The 20,967-nt window shown below is 41.5% G+C and overlaps 1 protein-coding gene across 4 annotated transcripts in view; it reads left to right on the top strand.

Moving 5' to 3' along the window:
* The first annotated feature begins 626 nt into the window (after positions 1–626).
* si:ch211-243g18.2 (uncharacterized protein LOC559906 homolog) overlaps positions 627–20,967 on the top strand; it is a 42,097-nt gene continuing 21,756 nt past the window's right edge. For 3 of the 4 annotated variants that reach the window (XM_028809225.2, XM_028809224.2, XM_028809223.2), the window contains exons 1-4: positions 627–712; positions 6,299–6,629; positions 16,953–17,035; positions 17,329–17,485. In XM_028809225.2, the coding sequence (XP_028665058.1) occupies positions 6,306–6,629; positions 16,953–17,035; positions 17,329–17,485 (564 nt within the window). In that variant the 5' untranslated portion in view covers positions 627–712; positions 6,299–6,305. Of the gene's footprint in view, positions 713–6,267; positions 6,630–16,952; positions 17,036–17,328; positions 17,486–20,967 lie in introns of those variants that run through there. The other variant, XM_051931770.1, reaches the window with a different exon arrangement.

The following is a 20,967-nucleotide window of genomic DNA, read 5'->3' as shown; positions in this document are numbered from 1 at the left end:
TGGGCCAGTGCTTGTACTGATGCTGTAGGACATCAGGCATACAAAGGCTGAGAAAAGGGATTCAAAAGCTCTGATAATTATTAATAATCTTGACCTCTTCCTCTATGGAGTGGTGGCTCTGAGGCTAGGGAATCAGAAGTGACTCTACTTTGTTGGGCCCTTGAGCAAGGTCCTTAACCTGCAATTGCTCCGTCCTGGGTATGACATTAATCTGCATCCTGCCCTGCAAGCAGGTCCTCCAACTGACTGGGAAAACGTGGGGGTTGGTGGCAGGACTGGCACTCCAGCCATCGTGAAAAACCTCACACTGTTCAGTGTGGTGCTGTGGTTTCACCCGCTGCTCTCGGGTCCCAATCTAGGTGGTTCGTCATGTGGTGGGTGCAGCAAACGTGTTGTCGGTGCACCTCCCGATCTCCTCTACTTGCCCTTTAACTGCTGCCCGCCTCTGCTCTCTTCACCTTACAACATCTCACACATTGTTTGTGATCATCTGAAGTGCAGGATTATAAATAGCTCAGATTCCATTCCGGATGGGAGTGTCTCCTTTTCATTTCGACTGGCCACACCCCCCCAGCAGGTGAGAGGCGGGCTCCACCCACCCCACCCCCCCCACCCCTCAAAGTCTCAGGTTATAAAGGAGATGGTCAGTCAGTCGGCTCCAGGAAACAGGCAGCTGCTTCTGGTGTTCATCTTAACTCGACTGCATCGACAGGTGAGAGGCTTCCTTTCATTTCACAAGTTAAAATGTTAGTGAAGTGTGCCTTGAGAGTAAATAGTTTACCAGGATTTCAAACTTTATCAGATCAATTATATTATGAAAATGCTATTACTAATGTAACAGTAACAGAAAAGTGTTTGCATATTGAGCAGTTATTTATTTTAAGTAATAATTTACAATTTGAAAAGTTAATGGCTTTAATAAATAAGCAATTCTTGGTCAAAAAACCTCAAGATATGTCCATTTTTGTGTTAATGATAGACCCTGTAACAGTTATAATGTCTGTTCAAAACAGGTCAAGATGGACTTTTCTAAGCTACATAAGCAGAAGGAATTAAAAAGCAGATGTTTAATAATGAAGTCTTAATAACTTAATTAATTCCTTACCCATCTTTCAAACCACACAAGCCATATAAATATTTGCCTTCTTATATATGCTGTGCACCCAGAAAGTCTTGTCCTTAAACATATAAGCATTAGAAGAAATGAACTGCAAGGAATATTTAGTTTGTTGTTACTGTTTTTTGTACTTATTAATGGTCCAGGTGTAAATCAGGAAAACAAAGGGGATGAGCATTTAACTGTGTTAGAGAAAATATAACCCAAAAACAGGGAGACAGCAGCACCGATGACAGGGCTGCTGTGCCTTCTATAGTAATATCTATCCATCCATTGTCCAATCCGCTATATCCTAACACAGGGTCATGGGGGTCTGCTGGGGCCAATCCCAGCCAGCACAGGGCACAAGGCAGGAAACAATCCTGGGTAGGGTGCCAACCCACCACAGGGCACACACACACACCCACACACCAAGCACACACTAGGGACAATTTAGAATCGTCAATGCACCTAACCTGCATGTCTTTAAAAATGTGGGAGGAAAGCCACGCAGACACGGGGAGAACATGCAAACTCCACTCAGGGAGTAACTGCAAGGCAGCAGCGCTACCACTGCTCCACCGTGCTGCCCACTCTATAGTAATATAATATAATATAATATAATATAATATAATATAATATAATATAATATAATATAATATAATATAATATAATATAATATAATATTTGGCTGGCGCAGTGGTAGTGCTGCTGCCTTGAATAAGGTTCCTGTCCCAGGTGTTCCCTGTGTGGATTTTGCATGTTCTCCCCATGTCAGGGTGTGTTTTATCCTGGAGCTCCAGTTTCCTTTCACAGTCCAGTAGGTTAGGTGGATTGGTGATGCTAAATTGACCCCTCATGTGTGTTTGTGTGTGTGTGCATGTGTTTGTGTGTGTGGGTGTGTGTATTTTCACCCTGTGATAGACTGGGACCCAATTTGGTGATTTTTCCTGCCTTTGTGCTAAATGATTGCTGAGATAGATTCAAGTTCCCTGTGACCCTGTCCTGGATAAGCAGGTTTAGAAAATGGATGGAGAGATGGAAGGATAATATAATATAATATAATATAATAGCCATCCATCCATTATCCAACCCATTATATCCTAACTACAGGGTCACGGGAGTCTGCTGGAGCCAATACCAGCCAACACAGGGTGCAAGGCAGGAAACAAACCCCGGGCAGGGCGCCAGCCCACCACAGATATAATATAATATAATATAATATAATATAATATAATATAATATAATATAATATAATATAATATAATATAATATAATATAATATAATATAATATTTGAGTGGTGCAGATGTAGTGCTGCTGCCTTGCAGCAAGAAGATCAGGATTCAAATCCTGGGTGCTCCCTGTGTGAAGTCTGCATGTTCTCCCCGTGTCCCAGTTTTGTTTCCTCCAGGTGCTCTGCTTCCCTCCCACAGTCTAAAGATATGCAGATTAGATGCCTTCCTAAAGCTAAATTGGCCCCTTCTGTGTGTGTGTGTTTATCTGGTGATTGCCTGGCACCCTACCCTGTCTTGGTTTTCTCCCTGCTTTACACCCAGTGCTTGCTGGGATTGCCTCCAATTTCCCTGCAACCCTACTTGAATAAGCAGGTTTGAAAAATGAATGTATGTGATAATATAATACAATATACTATAATATTAGGAGTATTAGTCCTGGAATTCTGTACATCCAATATGCAACATGTCACCACTCTCTGGTAAACAAGATAAACAAGATTGTAAAGTGATCTGTGAGGACGGTTGGGACACATGAGAATAACTTTGTAAGAAATCATTCTAATGCAGCCCAAGCAGGCCTATTCAATTCTGTTCAGGCTGATGGTGTAGCAGAGCTTTTCCCAGAAGCATTGGCTTATAGGCACTAACCCTAGACAGGGTGCCAGGCCACGACGTAGCCCACTGCTGAACACAGTCACACAACAACAATTAAAACATGCATGTTTTTGACATGTGGGAGTACTTTATGAATAAAGACTTGTGCAGACATCGGGTAGAACATGCAGACTGCACTGATTAGGTATGAGGTTCAAACCCAGGATCCTGCTATATGTTTATAACCATGGACCGTAGTAACTCATTGCTCAGACCCTCACAATGCCTGGATTCATGTCCTGGTCCTGTGTGTGTTTGAATTGTTTGTTCTCCTGGTGTTTGCGTGTGTATGAACTGCCTGTTTCTGCCTACATGTCAAAGATATGAATGTTAGGTTTGTCCGGGACTCAAGACTGGCTTAACATGAGTGAGTGTGTGTGTGTGTGTGTGTGTGTGTGTGTGTGTGTGTGACTGGGCGTGCCATTTAATGGATTATCATGTGCCTGAAACTACCGCAATGAACTCCAGCACTTTGCCACCTAGTATTGAAGTTGAAGGGTTTAGAAAATGATACAGATACAACATGTAAAATACACGTTAACCTTCCTTCACAGATAGACAGCTATGACAGAAACTTTATATTGCATAAAATAAAGCAATAGAAAAAAGGACTGATAGATAAGGCCATACAGCATAGTTGCTATGCATTGGACTTTATACTAAAAGACTTTCACTTCAGTCCCGGTCCCTGACTCACCATATGACCCTGAGCAAGCCATTTCATTTTTTGAGCTCTAACTGATTAAAAAAAATGTGAGTATGCTGACCTTGTAGTTCTCCTTAGATTATATACCCACAGTGAATGTAAATAGCACATATGCGGGTGGCACAGTCCTTCTTCATCATTCATTTTTTTAAACTCCACCTTGGTTCTGTCCTTAAAACCTTTAAAGTCTCCTTAAATTTTCCGCTTATTAATCAAATTACAAACTTCAGAATCTCAGTCTGTGAACCAGACGCCTCACATCATCCTTCGTCTACTCAATCGACTGGGCAACGTGCTCTACCCATGGCCCTCCTTTCCAATGCTCTATTATTTTTAAAAACCCTAATTAACAAAATATTCAATTAAAGTTTGTAAATTGAATATATTCGACCCCATGTAATGGGGTGAAGTTATGGACTTTACCGTAAACCCAACCTGCTGTTTGTGTCAATCTGGGACACTTTTCTTCTCAACTTCTGGGAATGTCCCATCATTTGTTGCCTTCTTTTCTGTCTTCCATTTTTGTTATTAATATTCTAATTTTGCCTCATCATTTTCATCTGCTTGATCTTTCCTCACTCTCCAATATAAGTTAGTCTCCCTGGTCTCTCTTGCTGCTAAGTCTGTTTTAATAACTTGATAGAAATCCATAGTTTCAGCCTGGGAAGCCTCTTTTCTAACCCTAAGCCTAACCTTAACCCTAATTTGAGCCTGGTGGAACAGACCAACTTCAGACAACTCATAGTTTCCTCCCCACCAAGTACCCCTGTATTCCACGAATCTCTCAGACAGACGTCCACACACAAAGGAATCATATACATTGGACTAAAAAATTAATGATTCTAAACCTCCAATAATTCAATAAGGAGAGTAAAAACCTATCAGGGAGGCTCTAATTTCCCCCAAAAAAAACATATTTGATGTAAACGGGCTAAAACCGTGAGGGGACCTCAATACAAAAAAAAAAAAAATCCTACAAAAAATGAGTAGCGATGGCCCGTGCATCTTCTGGGCAACCATGGGACATGAAACAAACAGCTTAAAGTTTATCGATGTGGACGGAGCCCATGGGGTCCCTGTCTTTCCTTACACTTACCCCTATTGGAGCTATCAGCACCAATGACTAATGGGGTATCCTGGGTTAACATTAGCAGCATTGGGTGAAGGTCATTTAGAACGCGAGTGGTCAAGAATGAATGTCTAGGGCTTTGGGGACCAGTCGTTCTGGCATCCCCTCTCTTTCTCTTGTCAGTTCAGACATCTTTAGCCACATACAACAGATGCGGTAGGTTTGAAGGCCTGGGGTGCCGAGGATGGGTAGTCATTTCATTATATCACTTATTTGTGAACACTGTTTTTAATTGTTTTACTACTTTAATAAATACTGTAATTGATTACATACTGTAAAATGGGGTGGCACAGTGACAGGCTCTGCAGCCCCCCCAAATCCAGTGTTTTAGGGTTAAATCCTCTACTCAGTGGCTGCCCATGTGGAGCTCGCTTGTCAGCGCTGGTCGATGTCTTTGCGTTCTGGTTTTTAGTCTGAAGATTACAGTAGGTGCGTGTGAGTAGACTTGACAATGCAGTTGTGCATAATGTTATGGTATATACTCTAAAAATGTGAGCATATCTAAGAATACACAAGGTGAACAGGACTAACTACATTGTGGCAGCCCAAACACAAAAGAATGCATTTTCACATTTGTTCTCCCTTCCCTTCATTAAAAAGCAATGTCACTTCTTTGAGCGGCGTGTTTCTTTAAGCACGGCATACTGTTTGTTTTTCATAATTTTGCGGTGTGGTTACCTCATCCTGGGACACCTTGTGCACAGTAACTCTTCCCTCTTTGTACATACGGCTTGTGTCTGCCTACCGTACGTATGCAGTGCCCTCTGAGCCATTGGCTTTCTAATCGGGTGCTCGGTGGCCGACCCCTAGAGATTCTCGTTACAGACAAGCTCTACTTTATGTAGCTTCGGCCCTTCTGTTTATTACATTGTCTGATTTTATCAGATAATCATGCCACAATATGCATCATTAGAATATTAGAACAATCTAGAAGATAACAGGCCATGCAACCCAACAAAGCTCGCCAGTCCTATCCACTTAATTCTTCAAGTTTTGAAGGCCCCTACTGTCTACCACACACCATGGTTGCTTATTCCAAGTGTCTGTGGTTCTCTGTGTAAAGAAAAACTTCCTAATGTTTGTGTGAAATTGACTCTTCACAAGTTTCCTATTGTGCCCCCGTGTTCTTGATGAACTCATTCTGGTCCAGATTTGCTCTCCTTGACCTCTACACTTGAGGCCTCGGTTTGTTCATTCATATTTTCGTTTTACCAGAAAGGCAACTCATTTTTTCTGTCCAACCTTAGCTCCTTTAAAATTGTCTGGTCGTGGTCTAAGCCAGCAGCTGAGAGACATCCTTCTGTAACTCTGAGGTAGAAGATGATGGTACCATGATGAGCAATAACACATTAGAAAGGAACGAATGCAATTGTTTCTTTATTTGAGTTGTCTGGACTTTGAATCAAGACTTTTGCTTCATACAGGTGTCGTAATGTTGTCCTCCTTGTTAACCCATGTGTTTTGATTTTCATTTAGAGCAACAATGAGCTACCCAAGACTAGGCTTTTCCAACTACTCCCTTAAAGATGCCTTCCCCAGCCGTGCCAAGGCAGCCTCCTCAATCTACGGATCGGTGGACCAAGGCCTCAACTTGATGGGAGTGAATGGACTCCCCATTAGCGGCAACAGGAAGGAGACCATGCAGGGCCTGAATGAACGCCTCGCCAAATATCTGGAGAAGGTCCGCAACCTAGAGGAGTCCAATGAAGAGCTGGAGCGTAGGATCAAAGAGCTGATGAAAGAAAAATGCCCCAAGGTTCGAGATTACACTCCGGAGTTGGACAAGATCCACGCTCTGAATGATGAGGTGAGACGCTGCTTAGTTTGGTTAGGTGAGGTCCACATGACCTCCTTGATCCTGCTTTGGAAAAACTAATGAATGAATAATGTTTTGAGTTTTTTAATACCTCTGAAGCTCTCTGTAGGGCAACGGCCACCCATCCTACGGCATATAAAAAGCTGATTTGAACATAAGAAATCTGACAAGCGAGTGGAGACCATTCAGTCCATCAAGCCCGTTTGTTTAGCTAATTGCTAAGCTGTCCCAGTATCTCTTCCAGTATCTCCTTCTTAAAGGCTGTCAAGGTTTCTCTTTTAACTCCATGTCTCAGTAGTTTGTTCCAGAATCCCACAACTCTTTATGCAAAGTGCTTCCCGGCTTCACTCCTAAGTGCAATTCCCCTTAATTTCCATTGATGTCCTCAAGTATGTGCTTCACAGTTAAACTGAAGGAAGTCTGGTGGATCTACTTTATCAATGTCTTTGAGGGTTCTGAAGACCTGAATGAGGTCCTCACGCTGTCTCCTCTGCTAGAGACTCAACAGCTTTAATTCTCTGAGTCTGTTGGAGTACAACATGTCCTGGGATGCACCTAGTTGATGTGTTCATAGAGTGGTTAGCACCCCTGCCTTCCAGATCGAGCATCCTGGGTTCAAATCTCACAACGGAGTTTGCATGTTCTCCTAATGTGTTTGTCTATTTGAAATTGACTTGTGCTTTGTCCTGCCCTGCACCTGATGCTGCTGGGATAGCCTACAGCTTCCCACAATTTCAGTTTACCTTTATTAATGATATGACTTTAAATGATCATAAAGGGAAAAAAAAAAAAGAAACAGTCATCATCGTTCAATTTTAATCATATGCTGTAAGTCTGAACACATAAAAACCGCTGAAATTCTCCAGAGCACTTTAGAGCTTTACAATTTCCCAAAGAATGGAAACTGAAAAGAAGAAATTTTTTAAACAAATCCACTTTTGATAGGGGCCACTTTCCTTTTCGGTTATCTTTGGAGAGCAAGATTCAATGAATGGTGTTTTTTTAATCAAAGGTCTCACCCAGTACAAAAGCATTTGAGTGATTGCAGCCATCCGCTCGACGCTGGCAGTAGGTGTGGACCTGCCCTGGTAGAAAGAACAGGTTTCAAAAAGTCGCAAAAGGAAATAAGAACACACCTTGTGGCAGGTGTCCCGTCTCCACCGACTCGCAGCACAAATCCTTTAATTAGGAGTTGCCAGAATAAAATGATTTCAGCTCTGTTACACACAACTTTGGGGTGAAATTTTCATAAAGAGCCTAGACCAGAAATACAATGTGCATGTCTGAGGGTCTACAAGAATAAATCAGAAATGAGAAAAATCCCTCCTTCTTTCTACCAAAAACTTCTGTCATCAATTCATATCAAGAGCTTAATGCTAAGAAAAATGTCTTTGTCAGTCAGCATTGTTTACCATTGCTGAAGCAGTCAGCCAATCTGAATAGGCCTGTCAACCGTCCTCATTCCATGGCTTCTAAACCATTCCAGCTCCTCTGACCAGGCGCTTTTGTCTCCATTGTGCTAACGTTCTTGTCTTAATCTGTTGTGGTTTGTCCTCTTCTGATTATAGCTTATTGCGCACTAATGGCGCAAATAAAGGGCCTGAGTCAGCCTGATTACGGTACACTTCAGGCTCATTCATTATATTCAGCGTTTACCAGGTGTCCAAAGCCTAACCTGATAGCCCTGGGCACAATTCTATGTCTAGGGCACCAGTCCATCACAGGACACACTCCTGTTCCTTCAGAATACAATCACCAATTAGCATGTCTGACATGTAAGAGGAGAAATGCACACAGCCACAGGGAAAATGTCTACTCTCTACACAGGCTGGGATTTGAACCCAGAAGGCCGGAGATGTTAAAGCTCCACCATGTCACCAGCGCAAGCTCACTGTAAGCTATTGATGAGACACCTCAAGATATGTCTAATGTTACACTGCAAATCCCTTGTGCAGGGACCATCTCTGAGAACAAACAGCAAAAAAGCAGTTCTCAATGAATTCCAGCAGCTGGACAGTATGACCACTAGGGGGCACTAAGCAGCCCAATAGGCAGTATCCATCCATCCATCCATGTTCCAACCCGCTGAATCCGAACACAGGGTCACGGGGGTCTGCTGGAGCCAATCCCAGCCAACACAGGGCACAAGGCAGGGACCAATAGGCAGTATCCCACAGATGATAATGATACCTAGCCAAGATATTCCATAATTAATGTTCCTAGGAAGGTAAAGATCTTCTGCAGACGACTTTTTGTTGTATTCTCCTCCTGGAATTCCCAGAGTAGCCTCATGATTTGAGCTCCTGTGCTCTAAGGTTATGTCCACTGTACTACACTTTCATTTTGAAATGCAGGCATTAGTCTCCATTTGACCATTTGTCCACCCTACCCTGGCATTTTTAGCCCCCAAACATAAAGACTTTTGAAAACGCTCTCCAGAGCTGTATAGTTCTGAAAATACTGGCTCAGATTTACAATATGGATGGGCGACAATGTCAGTTAGTCAGTCATTTTGTAACCCACTTTGTCCTGAACAGGGTCATGGGCAGCCTATCCCAGCTAGCATAGGGCACAAGGCAGGAACAAACTTTGAACAGGGTGCCAGTCCACCACAGAGTGAACACACACACCCACACACACACATCCCAGTCACACACTGGGGCCAGTTTAGGATCGGAAATTCACCCTAACCTATGTGTCTTTGGACTGTGGGAGGAAACCAGAGCACCTGGAGGAAAACTACGCAGACACAGAGAGAAAATGTAAATGCCACAGGGAGGACCAGCAACGCAATCCCTGGTCTCCTTACTGTGAGGCATTAGAGCTTCCTCTGTGCCACCATGCCACCCAGGGTGACAATGCAGAGTTCAGTGGCGTAGCTAGGGGCGGGCAGAGAGGGCAGTCCGCCCCGGGCAGCACATTTTTGGAGGCGGCATTATTGGCCAAAAGGCTCAGTACAATTCGTGTGTAAGCATCAGGGTTTGGAAAAATATCACTCATGTATGAAAAAAGTAAAGTTCTCTGATTTTTATCCACAAATGCTTCAAAAATAATTTTCAGACTGTCCTTCTGTGATGGCATCAGACACAGCAGTTGAAATTTATGAGGCAATAACAAAAATAAATTTAAACATTACACCGATAATAATTTCTAGGAATTTCCTCCTATAGTCCAAAGACATGCAGGTTAGGTGCATTGGCGATTCTAAATTGTCCCTAGTACGTGCTTGCTGTGTGTGTGTGTGTGTGTGTGTGTGTGTGTGTGTGTGTGTGTGCCCTACGGTGCCCCAGGGTTTGTTTCCTGCCTTGCGCCCTGTGTTGGCTGGGATTGGCTTCAGCAGACCCCCGTGACCCTGTAGTTAGGATAATGAATGGATGGATAATTTCTAGGAAGATAAACAACTAATTTATAATTTATAATTTCGTTTTGTTATCAATCCAAATGCATTGTTGCTCTGTGCAGAAAACGTCCCCACCTATCACTTGTAGACTACACTGGTTCTGGTTTTCGCAGCAAAATTATATTAAACTAATAATTAGAACATGGCTTATCAGTGCATCTATACTAAATTCTTGTTTGGTTGATAATTGTAAATAATTATATCTGAAAAATTATTGCTGTTTCTCTAAACATATATGAATAAATCTATGCAAAATTTATCTTAATTTTTCTCTATACGTCATTTTAATTTTCTATTTAAATAGGTTAACATATTCAGATATGTTGGAGGGCTGCAAATTGAAGCCCCACCCCACCCCACCCCAAGTGGCACAAACTCGAGCTACGCCACTGGCAGAGTTATGTAAATGGCAACTTTAACTGCATTCTGATTGGTTCATGCTTATTATATGGCTCTTCCCTTATTGGATCCTGCTCGTTAGAATGTCTCATTGGCTGATTGGTCCCCTTTCTTGGGAGAAAACCACATTCCAACATGGCGGATGTATAGGAGTTGTTTTCCATGGTGCATGTGGTGTTGCTGACCATTATGCATCTAAATTGAGTCTTGTACGGTTTGAGTGCAGAAGGCAAATAATTTGCTGCTGGGATTTTTCAATAACTCCTCTTCCTGTTTCTGCTGATGTGTGCATGAACAGTGTAAGCGAACCCCTACGTCAAATGCTTTTCCAGTTATTTTATTTTGGGCAAAGATACTTTCCTAAATGATATGAAAATGTTAGTGTGGTTGGAGATTGTCCTCATTTAAAACATGAACACATATTAGCTTGGGGGTAGCCTGTGAATTAAGTAGTGAAATGACCTTCCTCTCCATTTAGACACCTTTAATAGTCTTAATCAGAAGTGATGGTCATTGTTTAAGTAGTCTTATCTCTTCCAAGAGAGTTTGAGATTCCTAATTACAGTATTTGCTGGTCTTGGACACTTTTTCCTCCTTAGAATTGAAATGAACAGATTCCATGTCATGGAATGAGCTTGAAATGTTCCTTTAAGAGATTTAAACATTGAACACGTGAGAAAGGAAAAGGATCAATGCCAGAGACAAAGTTAACAGAACATGAAATTTAATATTGTGTATGCAAAGGCAGCATCAAGAAAAATAAGCAGAAGGTCAAAATCAAGGAGAAACAAGAAAGGCATACAAACATTCATAACAGTAAAATTCCCTCTGTCTGTCTATTTATCAAATCCCTTTAAGCCAACTTTAGGATTGTAGGGAGCTGGCAACTCTCGCAGAAACAATGATCCAAAGGCAGAGCCCAGTCGACTTTCGGGCAAACTCATACTTGTTACTGGACTACATTAGTGTTGGCACATAACCTAACATACAAAGATCCTAAATTCCACAAACTTTACACATTTAAACATGAGAAGTGAAATGTCTTGAGCAAGACCTAAGGGGTGCACTCGCCTTTTTATTTGTCAACTCCTCTCCAATTGGATGGCAGTCGCATAGTTAGGACTAGGCCACAAATGAGAGCTGAGGAGTTTTAAGCCTGGGACAAAATATACATTAAAAGTGTAGTCGGTATGATATCCCTCCTAATATTTTCTGACATGGTGCATTAATTTTAAACACAAGTTAACTTTAGTTACATGTTCTTTCATAATCCAAAACAACTGTCATCTAGGATTGCTCTGTTTAATTTGGTTTTAGGAGGATGAATTATGTTACATGTAAACCTCATGGTGTATTCATCTTGAACATAGTGTGTTCAATGTCTTGTTTTGATAAGTTCTTCTTCTTAGTGTACAAACATTAAATTAGGTTAATTGGTTACTTTAAATCATCTCAGACCTTTATAGTATTTATGTTTGAAAGTGCAAAGAAGTTTTGCTGCCTGTTCAGATATCTTATTCTGTACAGTAAGGAGCCCAATCACCAACTCACCCAACGCCAATACAATAATTGGTCATACAGTCCAGTATCTTACTTCTATTATGTGGGCTCGACCACAAATCCCTTGTGTCACTGGTGCTTTCTGGGTGTTCCCAGTGTATGCAGAACTTGTTCACATACTAAGGCTGCCCAAAGGTTTTCTTTTTTTCAGGCAGATATCATCCATTCCCTTTCCACCCTTGCGTAATCTCAACAATCACTATTTAACTACTTATTTAATCTGACGGCTCTACAATTTCTATTGGACGCCTACAGGAAAGGTTTTTCTCCTGAATTGTATGGATGGATTCTGGTGGATTTCCAGTGAAAATTCCTAAAGTCATTGAATGTACAGCACTGGTTTTGGAACTTTCATTGTTCATCCCACTTATTGCAATGTGGGGAAAAGTGACTTTCTTATTACTGTCACCATTGAGTACCTTCTCTTCTTTAAAAGGAGGATCAATAATGTATTACTTCATACACACATACACAGTACGCTCACAAACCTGCTAATAACATCTGCGGTTTGCGTGTGTCCAGAGCCCTATCCTGGGAGCACTGGGCTCGAAGCACAAAGAATCCATCAGAGAGTACACGCATGTGCACACCCATTAATTGACTTGCAGACATCTGGGGATGTGGAACAAACCTACAGTACTCAGAAAAAAACATTTTTTAATAAATATATTCGATGAGAAGTCATAATTTCAAGGTATTCTTACTTCCCATGTTTGTTTTCCGCAATTTATTTTCATTTGATCCAATTCATATATTTTTTTTGTTATCTTATTGGTTTTATCTCAGTGCCATTTTGTATTAGTTTACACCAGAAGTTTGTCTTGTTAGTCCCCGGTCCTGGCCATATTATTTACTGTTGACATGTCTGTTTCACTTGTCGCGTATCTAGAATTTTGTTCCACCTATAAAAGATGGTGGCACACAGAAGCAGGCATCTTTTTATCAAAGACTCTTCAAGATGAATTTTTTTGCAGTTTGGTTCATATTTGGAAGGAGCGTTAGAGCAGGGTGCAATGTAAATTTTAGTTATACTGTATGTGTAATTTTGCACATTTTATGATTTTTGTACTGGAGATTTCTATTTCTTGTGATCAGTTCGATATTTAAAAAGTTCATTTATATCTCGGTAGTTTATTCTGTAGTTTGGTCATGTGACCACTGTCATTGTGCTTCAGATATCACACAACATGACACTGTACAGTGGCAGTCACATTTTACTTTATCCCTTGGTGAATTCAACGTCTTTGTTGATAGTTAGCTTTTACTCAGGTAGGCCTTTTTGGTTTTCTCTTCGTTTCTGACCTTTGCTTACATTTACTCAGTTTTTATTGACTTTCTAGTTTTGAGCCCTCGCTTCTCCTTCTGATCACGTCTTAGTTTTCATCTCCTAGTCTCTTTGCTCACAACAATCCTCAGGCACCATTATGTGCTTACAACACAGAGAGGTATTTGTTGACTACAGTTGTTGAATAACATTTTGTTTTTGGTTGCTTTTTTCAGTTTTTGCTTCTTTGGTGTTCTGACTTTGCCTAACTCTTGACTGTTCTTTTCCTTTTACCATAAAAATAACCTCACTTCCCACTCCATCCACTTTTCTTTGTCTGGATGTTCCTCATCCCAGCCATTTCGGGGTTTCTTTGTGTATTTACTGTATACTGAATATGGTAAATGGCAGTCCAGGTTAGCCACACAAGTGTAGTGGCACTCACTCCCATTGTTTAGTATGGAGGTCTTCACTATTTCTTCTCTCTTAGCGAGTCTATTCCCACTTCCTTCTGGGTCATCAGACTATCTTGGTCTTGGTGGAGGTGCTCTTTATTGATAAGCCAGAGTGCAGATTAGTCCTTGTAATGTTCCAGAGTCAGGACTTTATATCTGTAGAGAGAACAGAGGAGTCCATTTAACACTCAGTTGCGGAGGTTTTTCTTCTTCTCATACAGTTATCTCTGTGATCACACTTCTAACACCATCAAAACATGCATAAAATAATATGATAACAACATACATAACAAAAATAAGAGAAGGGATATTGAGATGCAAGAAAAAGATTTTGGCAAGCCTGGCCAGAAAAGGCACAGTTAGTGACAACGGACTAAACGTGGCTTAGTAAAAATGAGGGGATTTCATTTCATCAGAGGGCTCACATATTTAATTTCACACAATTAAGAGCGAGTGCTTCAGGAAATCTAAATTTGACAGTTAGTGGATACAACCGATGCATACAGACAACATTCAAAACTCTATCAAGGGAGCTGGAATAGTCTGTGTCATGTAATGTGTTTTGACAATGGCCATCTTTAACTTCCGGATTTTGACCCTGGCCCTTTATCTGTCAGATTTATTGTTACATCACTTAACACAAATATACAAGTGAGTGAAAAAGTCATGTGCAAGGTCCACAGTACTAGAGCAATATTTTCACAATAGAATATACACATAATAAATACAATTCACCAATTATACACTGTGCAAAAATAAGGACATTATGGAAATTAACACATCACATAATCAAACACTTAGACATATTTAACTTCATACTCTATGTAATGCATACTAACGAGACAACCAAGATTTGGTGCAATGGAATGTGCAGATGATGGATCAGCAGCATTGACGTGTGTGTTACGGAACGTCGTGTTGACAGGAGTTAGTACCAGGCATTCTGCAGAGTTCCACATCCTAACAGCTTGATGGAAGAAGTTGCTCAGGAACCTGCTGGTCCTGGGCCTGAAGTTAATAGTGTGAGCAGTTCACGACTTAGATGTCTGGGGTCATTGATTCTTACACACTGCCCAGCTCATATGTCTTGTATGTTGAGAATGTCACCTCAAAAAATTTGTTGGGCAGAACACATTACCTTCAGCAAGGCTTTGCGGTGGAAGGCAGAGCAGCTACCATGCAAGATGGTGATGCAACCAGTTAGGAAGCTTTCAATGGTGCAGAACTAAAATGGACCCGAGGGTACCAAACCTCTTCAGCCGCCCGAGATTAAAAAGGCATTGTTGAGCCTTCTTCTCTGCTCTTTTGGTTTGAACACTACAGTATATGTGAGATTTTTTGGTGATAAGTACACTGAAGAACCTAAAACTGCTCACTTTGTCCACTGTAGTGTCATTGATGATAATAAGGGATTATACGTCTTCTTGCTGTCTGAGTCCTGGCTCAACTGACAGTGCCAGTGTGTCAAGGCTTTGATTTCCTCCCTATGTGTTTAGTCTCCTCACGGTTAAAAATAATTGTGTCATCAGCAAACTTCACAATAATGTTGGACCTCTTCCTAGCCTTACTATCATGGGTGTAGAGGGAGTGTTTTTTTTGGCCCATTGGTAGCTTCATTTCTCGGTCCATCTTAAATAAACTTTGTCCTGTTGGGACCTTAATCTTACAAATTAACAACAGGAGGAGAGGAGGCCAAAGAGAAGTGGAGTTCAGTTTGCACCTGACTTAAAATTTTAAATTAAAACCACAATTAGAGAGCAAGGGTTATGAAACTGACTGGGTCCTCATAGAGTGCAGTTACAAATTCTTATAAAGGTTATCAGAAGTCACACAAGTGAACTCAGGACCTCCAGCACTCAGTTTCACAGAGCTGTGGGTAGGTAAACAAGGCCTATCCTGAAATGATGAGAGAGCCAGTATTGTGAGCTCAGCAGTGTGGTCGCAATTCTATTGTGCAGGACCCTGCTCTGTCTTAAAGTGTGCAGGCCTGTTTGTCGTAAACTGATACGTGAAAGGCACTTGGAGTTCATAAATGTTAGGTATGCTGTAATAAAGAACAAAAACCTCTGCTGTTGAAAATGTTTCATTTAGCACAACGTTGATATATCTCAGTCTCTCAGGTACTCTGTCTGCCCCATTGTGGCTCAATATACTTCACAGCCAGAAGGTGGCAGTCTAGAGCAGCAAGAAATCTTGACACACCATGATAGCATGTGATGTGATGAGATCAACAGTGAGGTCTACCCTAAAATGTCAAGGTGACAAATCTCCATACATGCTGTTAATGTACTCATGTGAGCACTTAGAATGCATTTACCATGAACACTATAAATGACATAAGCAGAGCCATCATCGGCTCATTTAATTCAGCAATTATCTTCAGCCCAAACATTTTCTTAACTTCATTTCTTCATGTGTTCTAGAGTTGGTGTCTGTATCTAGCAGGGGGCGCTAGCTCCCTTGTTGGAATAAGATCTTTTGTAATTGCAGAATGTTACATAATCTGAAACTATATAGACATAATATAAAAAGGCACTGCAGTAGATTGGCACCCTGCCTGGGATTGGTTTCTGCCTTGTGCCCTGTGTTAGCTGGGATTGGCTGCAGCAGACCCCCGTGACCCTGTGTTCGGATTCAGCGGGTTGGAAAATGGATGGATGGATGGATAAAAAGGCAATACCACTTCCTTAGTGATACGGCAGTAAGAAATCACATAAGAGAAATAACTTAGCTTTCTTTAATGGCGGCTTACGTGACATAACAGACGAAGGAAGCCATGACAGGAACCCAGTTCAGGAGTGGTGGCCCAATGTGTAGAGTCTGCCGTCGCTGCGTTGGAAGGATTTTCCAGATCGGATGATGTTTTCTCCCATCCGTCCGTCAGCTTCAAAGGTGTGCCAGGCAATGTTCCTAGGCTTTATACTCTTTCTTCACGTGGAGGCCCCCCACTTCTGTGATTCATGCCATTCCAAACAAGGCAAAGAGGATACAGTTTCATGCTGACATTGACACACAAAAATAGTATACAATGCCCATTTCCCAGTTGTCCCTGTCTCGTCTTCTAATGCTTGCCTAGCAGTTCTAAATGATGAGCGCCTTGTGCTAAATCTGTGTCCACTGTGCATGTGAGTAGAAAGAAAAGTAGATTTATAAAATATTTTTGTAGAGAGGACAGTGACATATTAAACTTATGTTACAGTGTCCGAAAAATAAGATGTGCTTAATTCTGATTTTAGGTGAGAAAGAAAAACCTGGAGAACGCCAGAATTATGATCCAGATCGACAATGCAAAACTGGCCCTGGACGACTTCAAAAACAAGTGAGTAGAGTTTGAGAGGAGCGACGGATGTGGGCGACACCGGCCGATGAGAATGCACTTTAAACTTAAATGGAGGAGCAGTCCCAGAGGACACTGAATCAGTCACATCTGGAAGCCACAGCTGGCTGTCTTCTGATTCTACCTTTACATTCTGTTTTTCAATAAATCTGAAAGGAGACCCAGATATTGGCATTTGAGGGGTCTCGATGGTTGCCTTCCTCCTGAAGGAAAGACTCCACACTATTGGTCATTGTAGAACTTTCATCGGATTGACGGATTCCTTTTCTCTGCAGGTACGACCAGGAAGCTGCCATTTGCAATACAGTCGAGAAGGACTGTCAGGCCCTGAAAAAGATGAAAGCAGACAATGACAGCACCATTACCAGACTGAACACCGAGCTGGATGGTTTGAAAGAGGAGCTCAGCTTTATGCAGAAAAACCATAAAGATGTGAGTTCCTTGCCTTATTCTTGCACAAATCTATCAGTCTTTGCTTTACAGATTACTTTTTAATATGGCAGTTTTATCCCGTATTCCAAATACATGCGGGTTAAACTGAGAGATGTACATGAGGATGGTCAAGGTGGAGAAAGGCCATCTCAGGGTTTATTCCTGTCTTGTGCCCCATGATGTGTTCAGTAAGGAATGGATGGACTGACCTAAGAAATTCATGAACAGTTGGATTCCAGGAAGAGCTTTAGAAAGCACACAGTCGTACAGTTTAGAGTAGCGAGATCACAAGGTTGATATGCAGTGTGAAGTTCCAGGTCTCCGTGACTTTAAGGCATTTTTACATGCAGCTACAGTCCATCCATCCACCAATTTTCCCATCCTACATTTATTTGCTTAGAAGATGCTTTTATCCAAAGTGACTTACAAAAGAGGTCAACATAGTCGAGTAAACATCAGTATGGGGCACTGTTTTAGGACCAAGTGTTACAGGACAAGGTGACAAAATTGAACATCACAAGTGAAGAGCTCAGAACAGAATACAAGCTTGTTACACTTCCCAAGTTACAAGAGCCTAACAAACCCATCATCAATTAGAAAGAAATTCATCAAACAAATGCTTCTTAAACCCATTGTGGGAGTCAGCTGTTCAAATGAAGGTGGGCAGCTTGTTCCATCAGCTAGGAGCTACAAATGAAAAGCATCTGCACTGAGATTTGATACCACACAGAGATGGCATCACCAGGCGTCGTTCATCATAGAACCTCATAAGCATCTCCACATACAAGAAAATAGGTGTTGACCCACCGATTGCTCTGTAGGCAAGCATCAAGCATCTAAACGTAATATGTGCCGCTACAGGGAGCCAAAGTAGTCATCTTTAGAGAAGTGACATGTGCCCACCTCGGCTGGTTGAACATCAGACGTGAGGCTACATTTTGAATCATCTGCAGTGACTTGCCAGTACTTCTGCTAGCAGAGAATTGCAGTAGTTCAGACATGACACAACGATAGATCGGAGCAGAAGTTCTACTTGTCCAGTTCAGGGTTCTAGAGATCGGTGGGGGTCTATCCCAAAAGCCTTGGGTGCAATCAGCCATTTCCCTAATTTGTACTGGCATTTAGCTCATTTGTGTCAGACTTGGCTTAGTCTTCACTCCACTTAGCGCTCATTATTTGCTGCTCTACAGACACCTGACTAGCACACCTAAAGCTTTATGATTTCTTTGTCCTTAACAGTCTGACTTTCCAGTCTGGTGTTACCTGATCGCAAGTCATTTACCGATTCCATTTAATTCTGAGAATTCCAGCGATAGTCTGGGGACAATCTAAAAACAGGATGCTCTTTGAGGTTAGAAGACAAACCCATCTAGAGGGGTCCAGACATCAACAGGCTGATCCAGAGGGTCTCACATCACTCTGTGTCATTGTAAAATGAATTCTCCAATACCCATCCATCAGTTTTCAAACACACCCAATCTAAACTGCTTCCCCCCCTGCCGATATATGGCACAATGTAGGAGCTACCCTAGATGGGACCTAAGGGGTACACTAGAAGTCCAGTTTAGAGTCACCTGACATAAGTGTCTTTAGAGGAAGACCGTAGTACCAAGAGAAAACCCCACACAGACATCTGGAGAACATGTAAACTCTTCACAGACATGACGGGTGTGATATTCAAAGTCCAGCCATCTAAAACTGTTATGTGCTAAGCCAGGGTGAAACCCCCACTTTTCAGCAATTCCGTTCAAATTCAATGGTGGCTGCTTGCTTGGGAAGCTCTGTTTAGAAAATTCTCCATGGTATCTGACTTTAATAGCTGTCTCCATTTTGAGAGAAGATGAAAGGGTTCAACAATCCGCACCCCTCCTAAATCGAAATGAGTCCCCAAGATGAGCATCGTGGGTAACCCCTGCTCCTTTGTTCTTCCGCTTTTTGATTGAGCGGTCTCATCTGTTGCTCATTCCTCCCCCGACCTCTGGGGCACTGCAGGAAGACGGCACGATGGCATCAAATAATTACGCGAGCTTTTTGAAATCTGGAATCATTTCATAATTGCAGACTAAGTGATGGGGCCTCTTCCGGAGTTCCTCTTCTAATTTTCTGAGCACACTCGCTTATAATCAGGGCTGCTATAACTCAAGAGGATGAATTATAGAACATTTGGGGACCTGTAGAACTTCTTTTGAATTATGTAGTCATTTGCTAGATTGTTACACTAAAAAAATTAAATTATTGAAAAATGACATTTTAGTAAAACGTTGTATGTAACATATATAATTGCGAATAAGTTCTCCCATGGATAAGTTGGGACTTGATTTTACAGTATAATCTCTGGTATTTTATAATGTGGAAAACTCACACTATTGGTCCAAGAGATTATGATATGCTAATGCCCACCTGAGAGAGTCACCATGGAGCACACGGCCTTTATTTTCTATGTGGGTGCGGTAGTGCGCTGTGTCAGAGCGTGATCCTTACCTCTGTCTCTAGCTCTCTCTGTTGTGCCTACGTGACCACACGGTGATAACCAAACTATTCCAAAGCAACGTTTGCACTGATTTGTGTTTTTATATCTCACACCCTCATACACCTTTATCGTAAGAGCATCCCTTATCTACAATGGAGCATTCGATCAGGGGAAAATATGAAGCTGGTTTTAAATTAAACGTCGTTGAAGTAACGAAAGAAATTGGTAATTGTGCTGCTGCAACAAAATTTGATGTGTCTGAGAAACTGATGTGAGATTGGAGGAGGCAAGAAGATGTAAAAAAAAAAATAAGTGTCACATTTTTGAATGGGCGTGTAAGTCGGGATCTGATTTTACGATCGATTTTCGGGTTTCAAGACCCAACTTATATGTGAGTATATACGGTAAGTTGTTAGTCGTGGTGATTGTAGATTATTGTTCATCAAAGCAGTATGCCGTGCTATGGGTCCTCCCCAGTGCTCCTTTTAATATACAGAGGCGATCTGGACATGAAAATAATCAATAAGCTGGTAAAGTCTGTGGATGATTTTGAATCATTTACATTGTTACAGTGAGACTTGGGCAGCCTTGGGCAGATTTGTGGCAGATGAGTAAGCAGGTGTAAAACGGCACACATATGAAGCACAAATGTTAGATCTGAAAACACAATGGGAGGTCAGAAACTTGAGAGTAAGGACATGAGAGTCACCGTGGACTCAACTCAGTCAACATCCAGACAGCGGACAGAAGGGATCAAGGAAGCTACTAGGATGTTAAGTGTAAGAGTTAATCTTACAAAGTTAATGTTTCATGTTAAGTTCATATGTTTGCTTAATTTCTATAGAATATCAGTCTCTTATAGCTTACCTAGTATATGGTATAGCCTTTACCCCTTGTACGTTAACTTGGGATCGAACTTTCTTAGCTCTGTCTGTAAAAACTAATTAATTAATTAAGCCAGTTAGGAAAAAGTCTCACTGTTAGCATGGACTGGTAGATATGTATGCAAATA

This window comes from Erpetoichthys calabaricus, chromosome 9 (genome assembly GCF_900747795.2).
Source record: "Erpetoichthys calabaricus chromosome 9, fErpCal1.3, whole genome shotgun sequence".
Classification (NCBI taxonomy): domain Eukaryota; kingdom Metazoa; phylum Chordata; class Cladistia; order Polypteriformes; family Polypteridae; genus Erpetoichthys; species Erpetoichthys calabaricus.
Note: the sequence above shows the minus strand (reverse complement) of the source record. Positions and strands in the feature narration are given on the sequence as shown.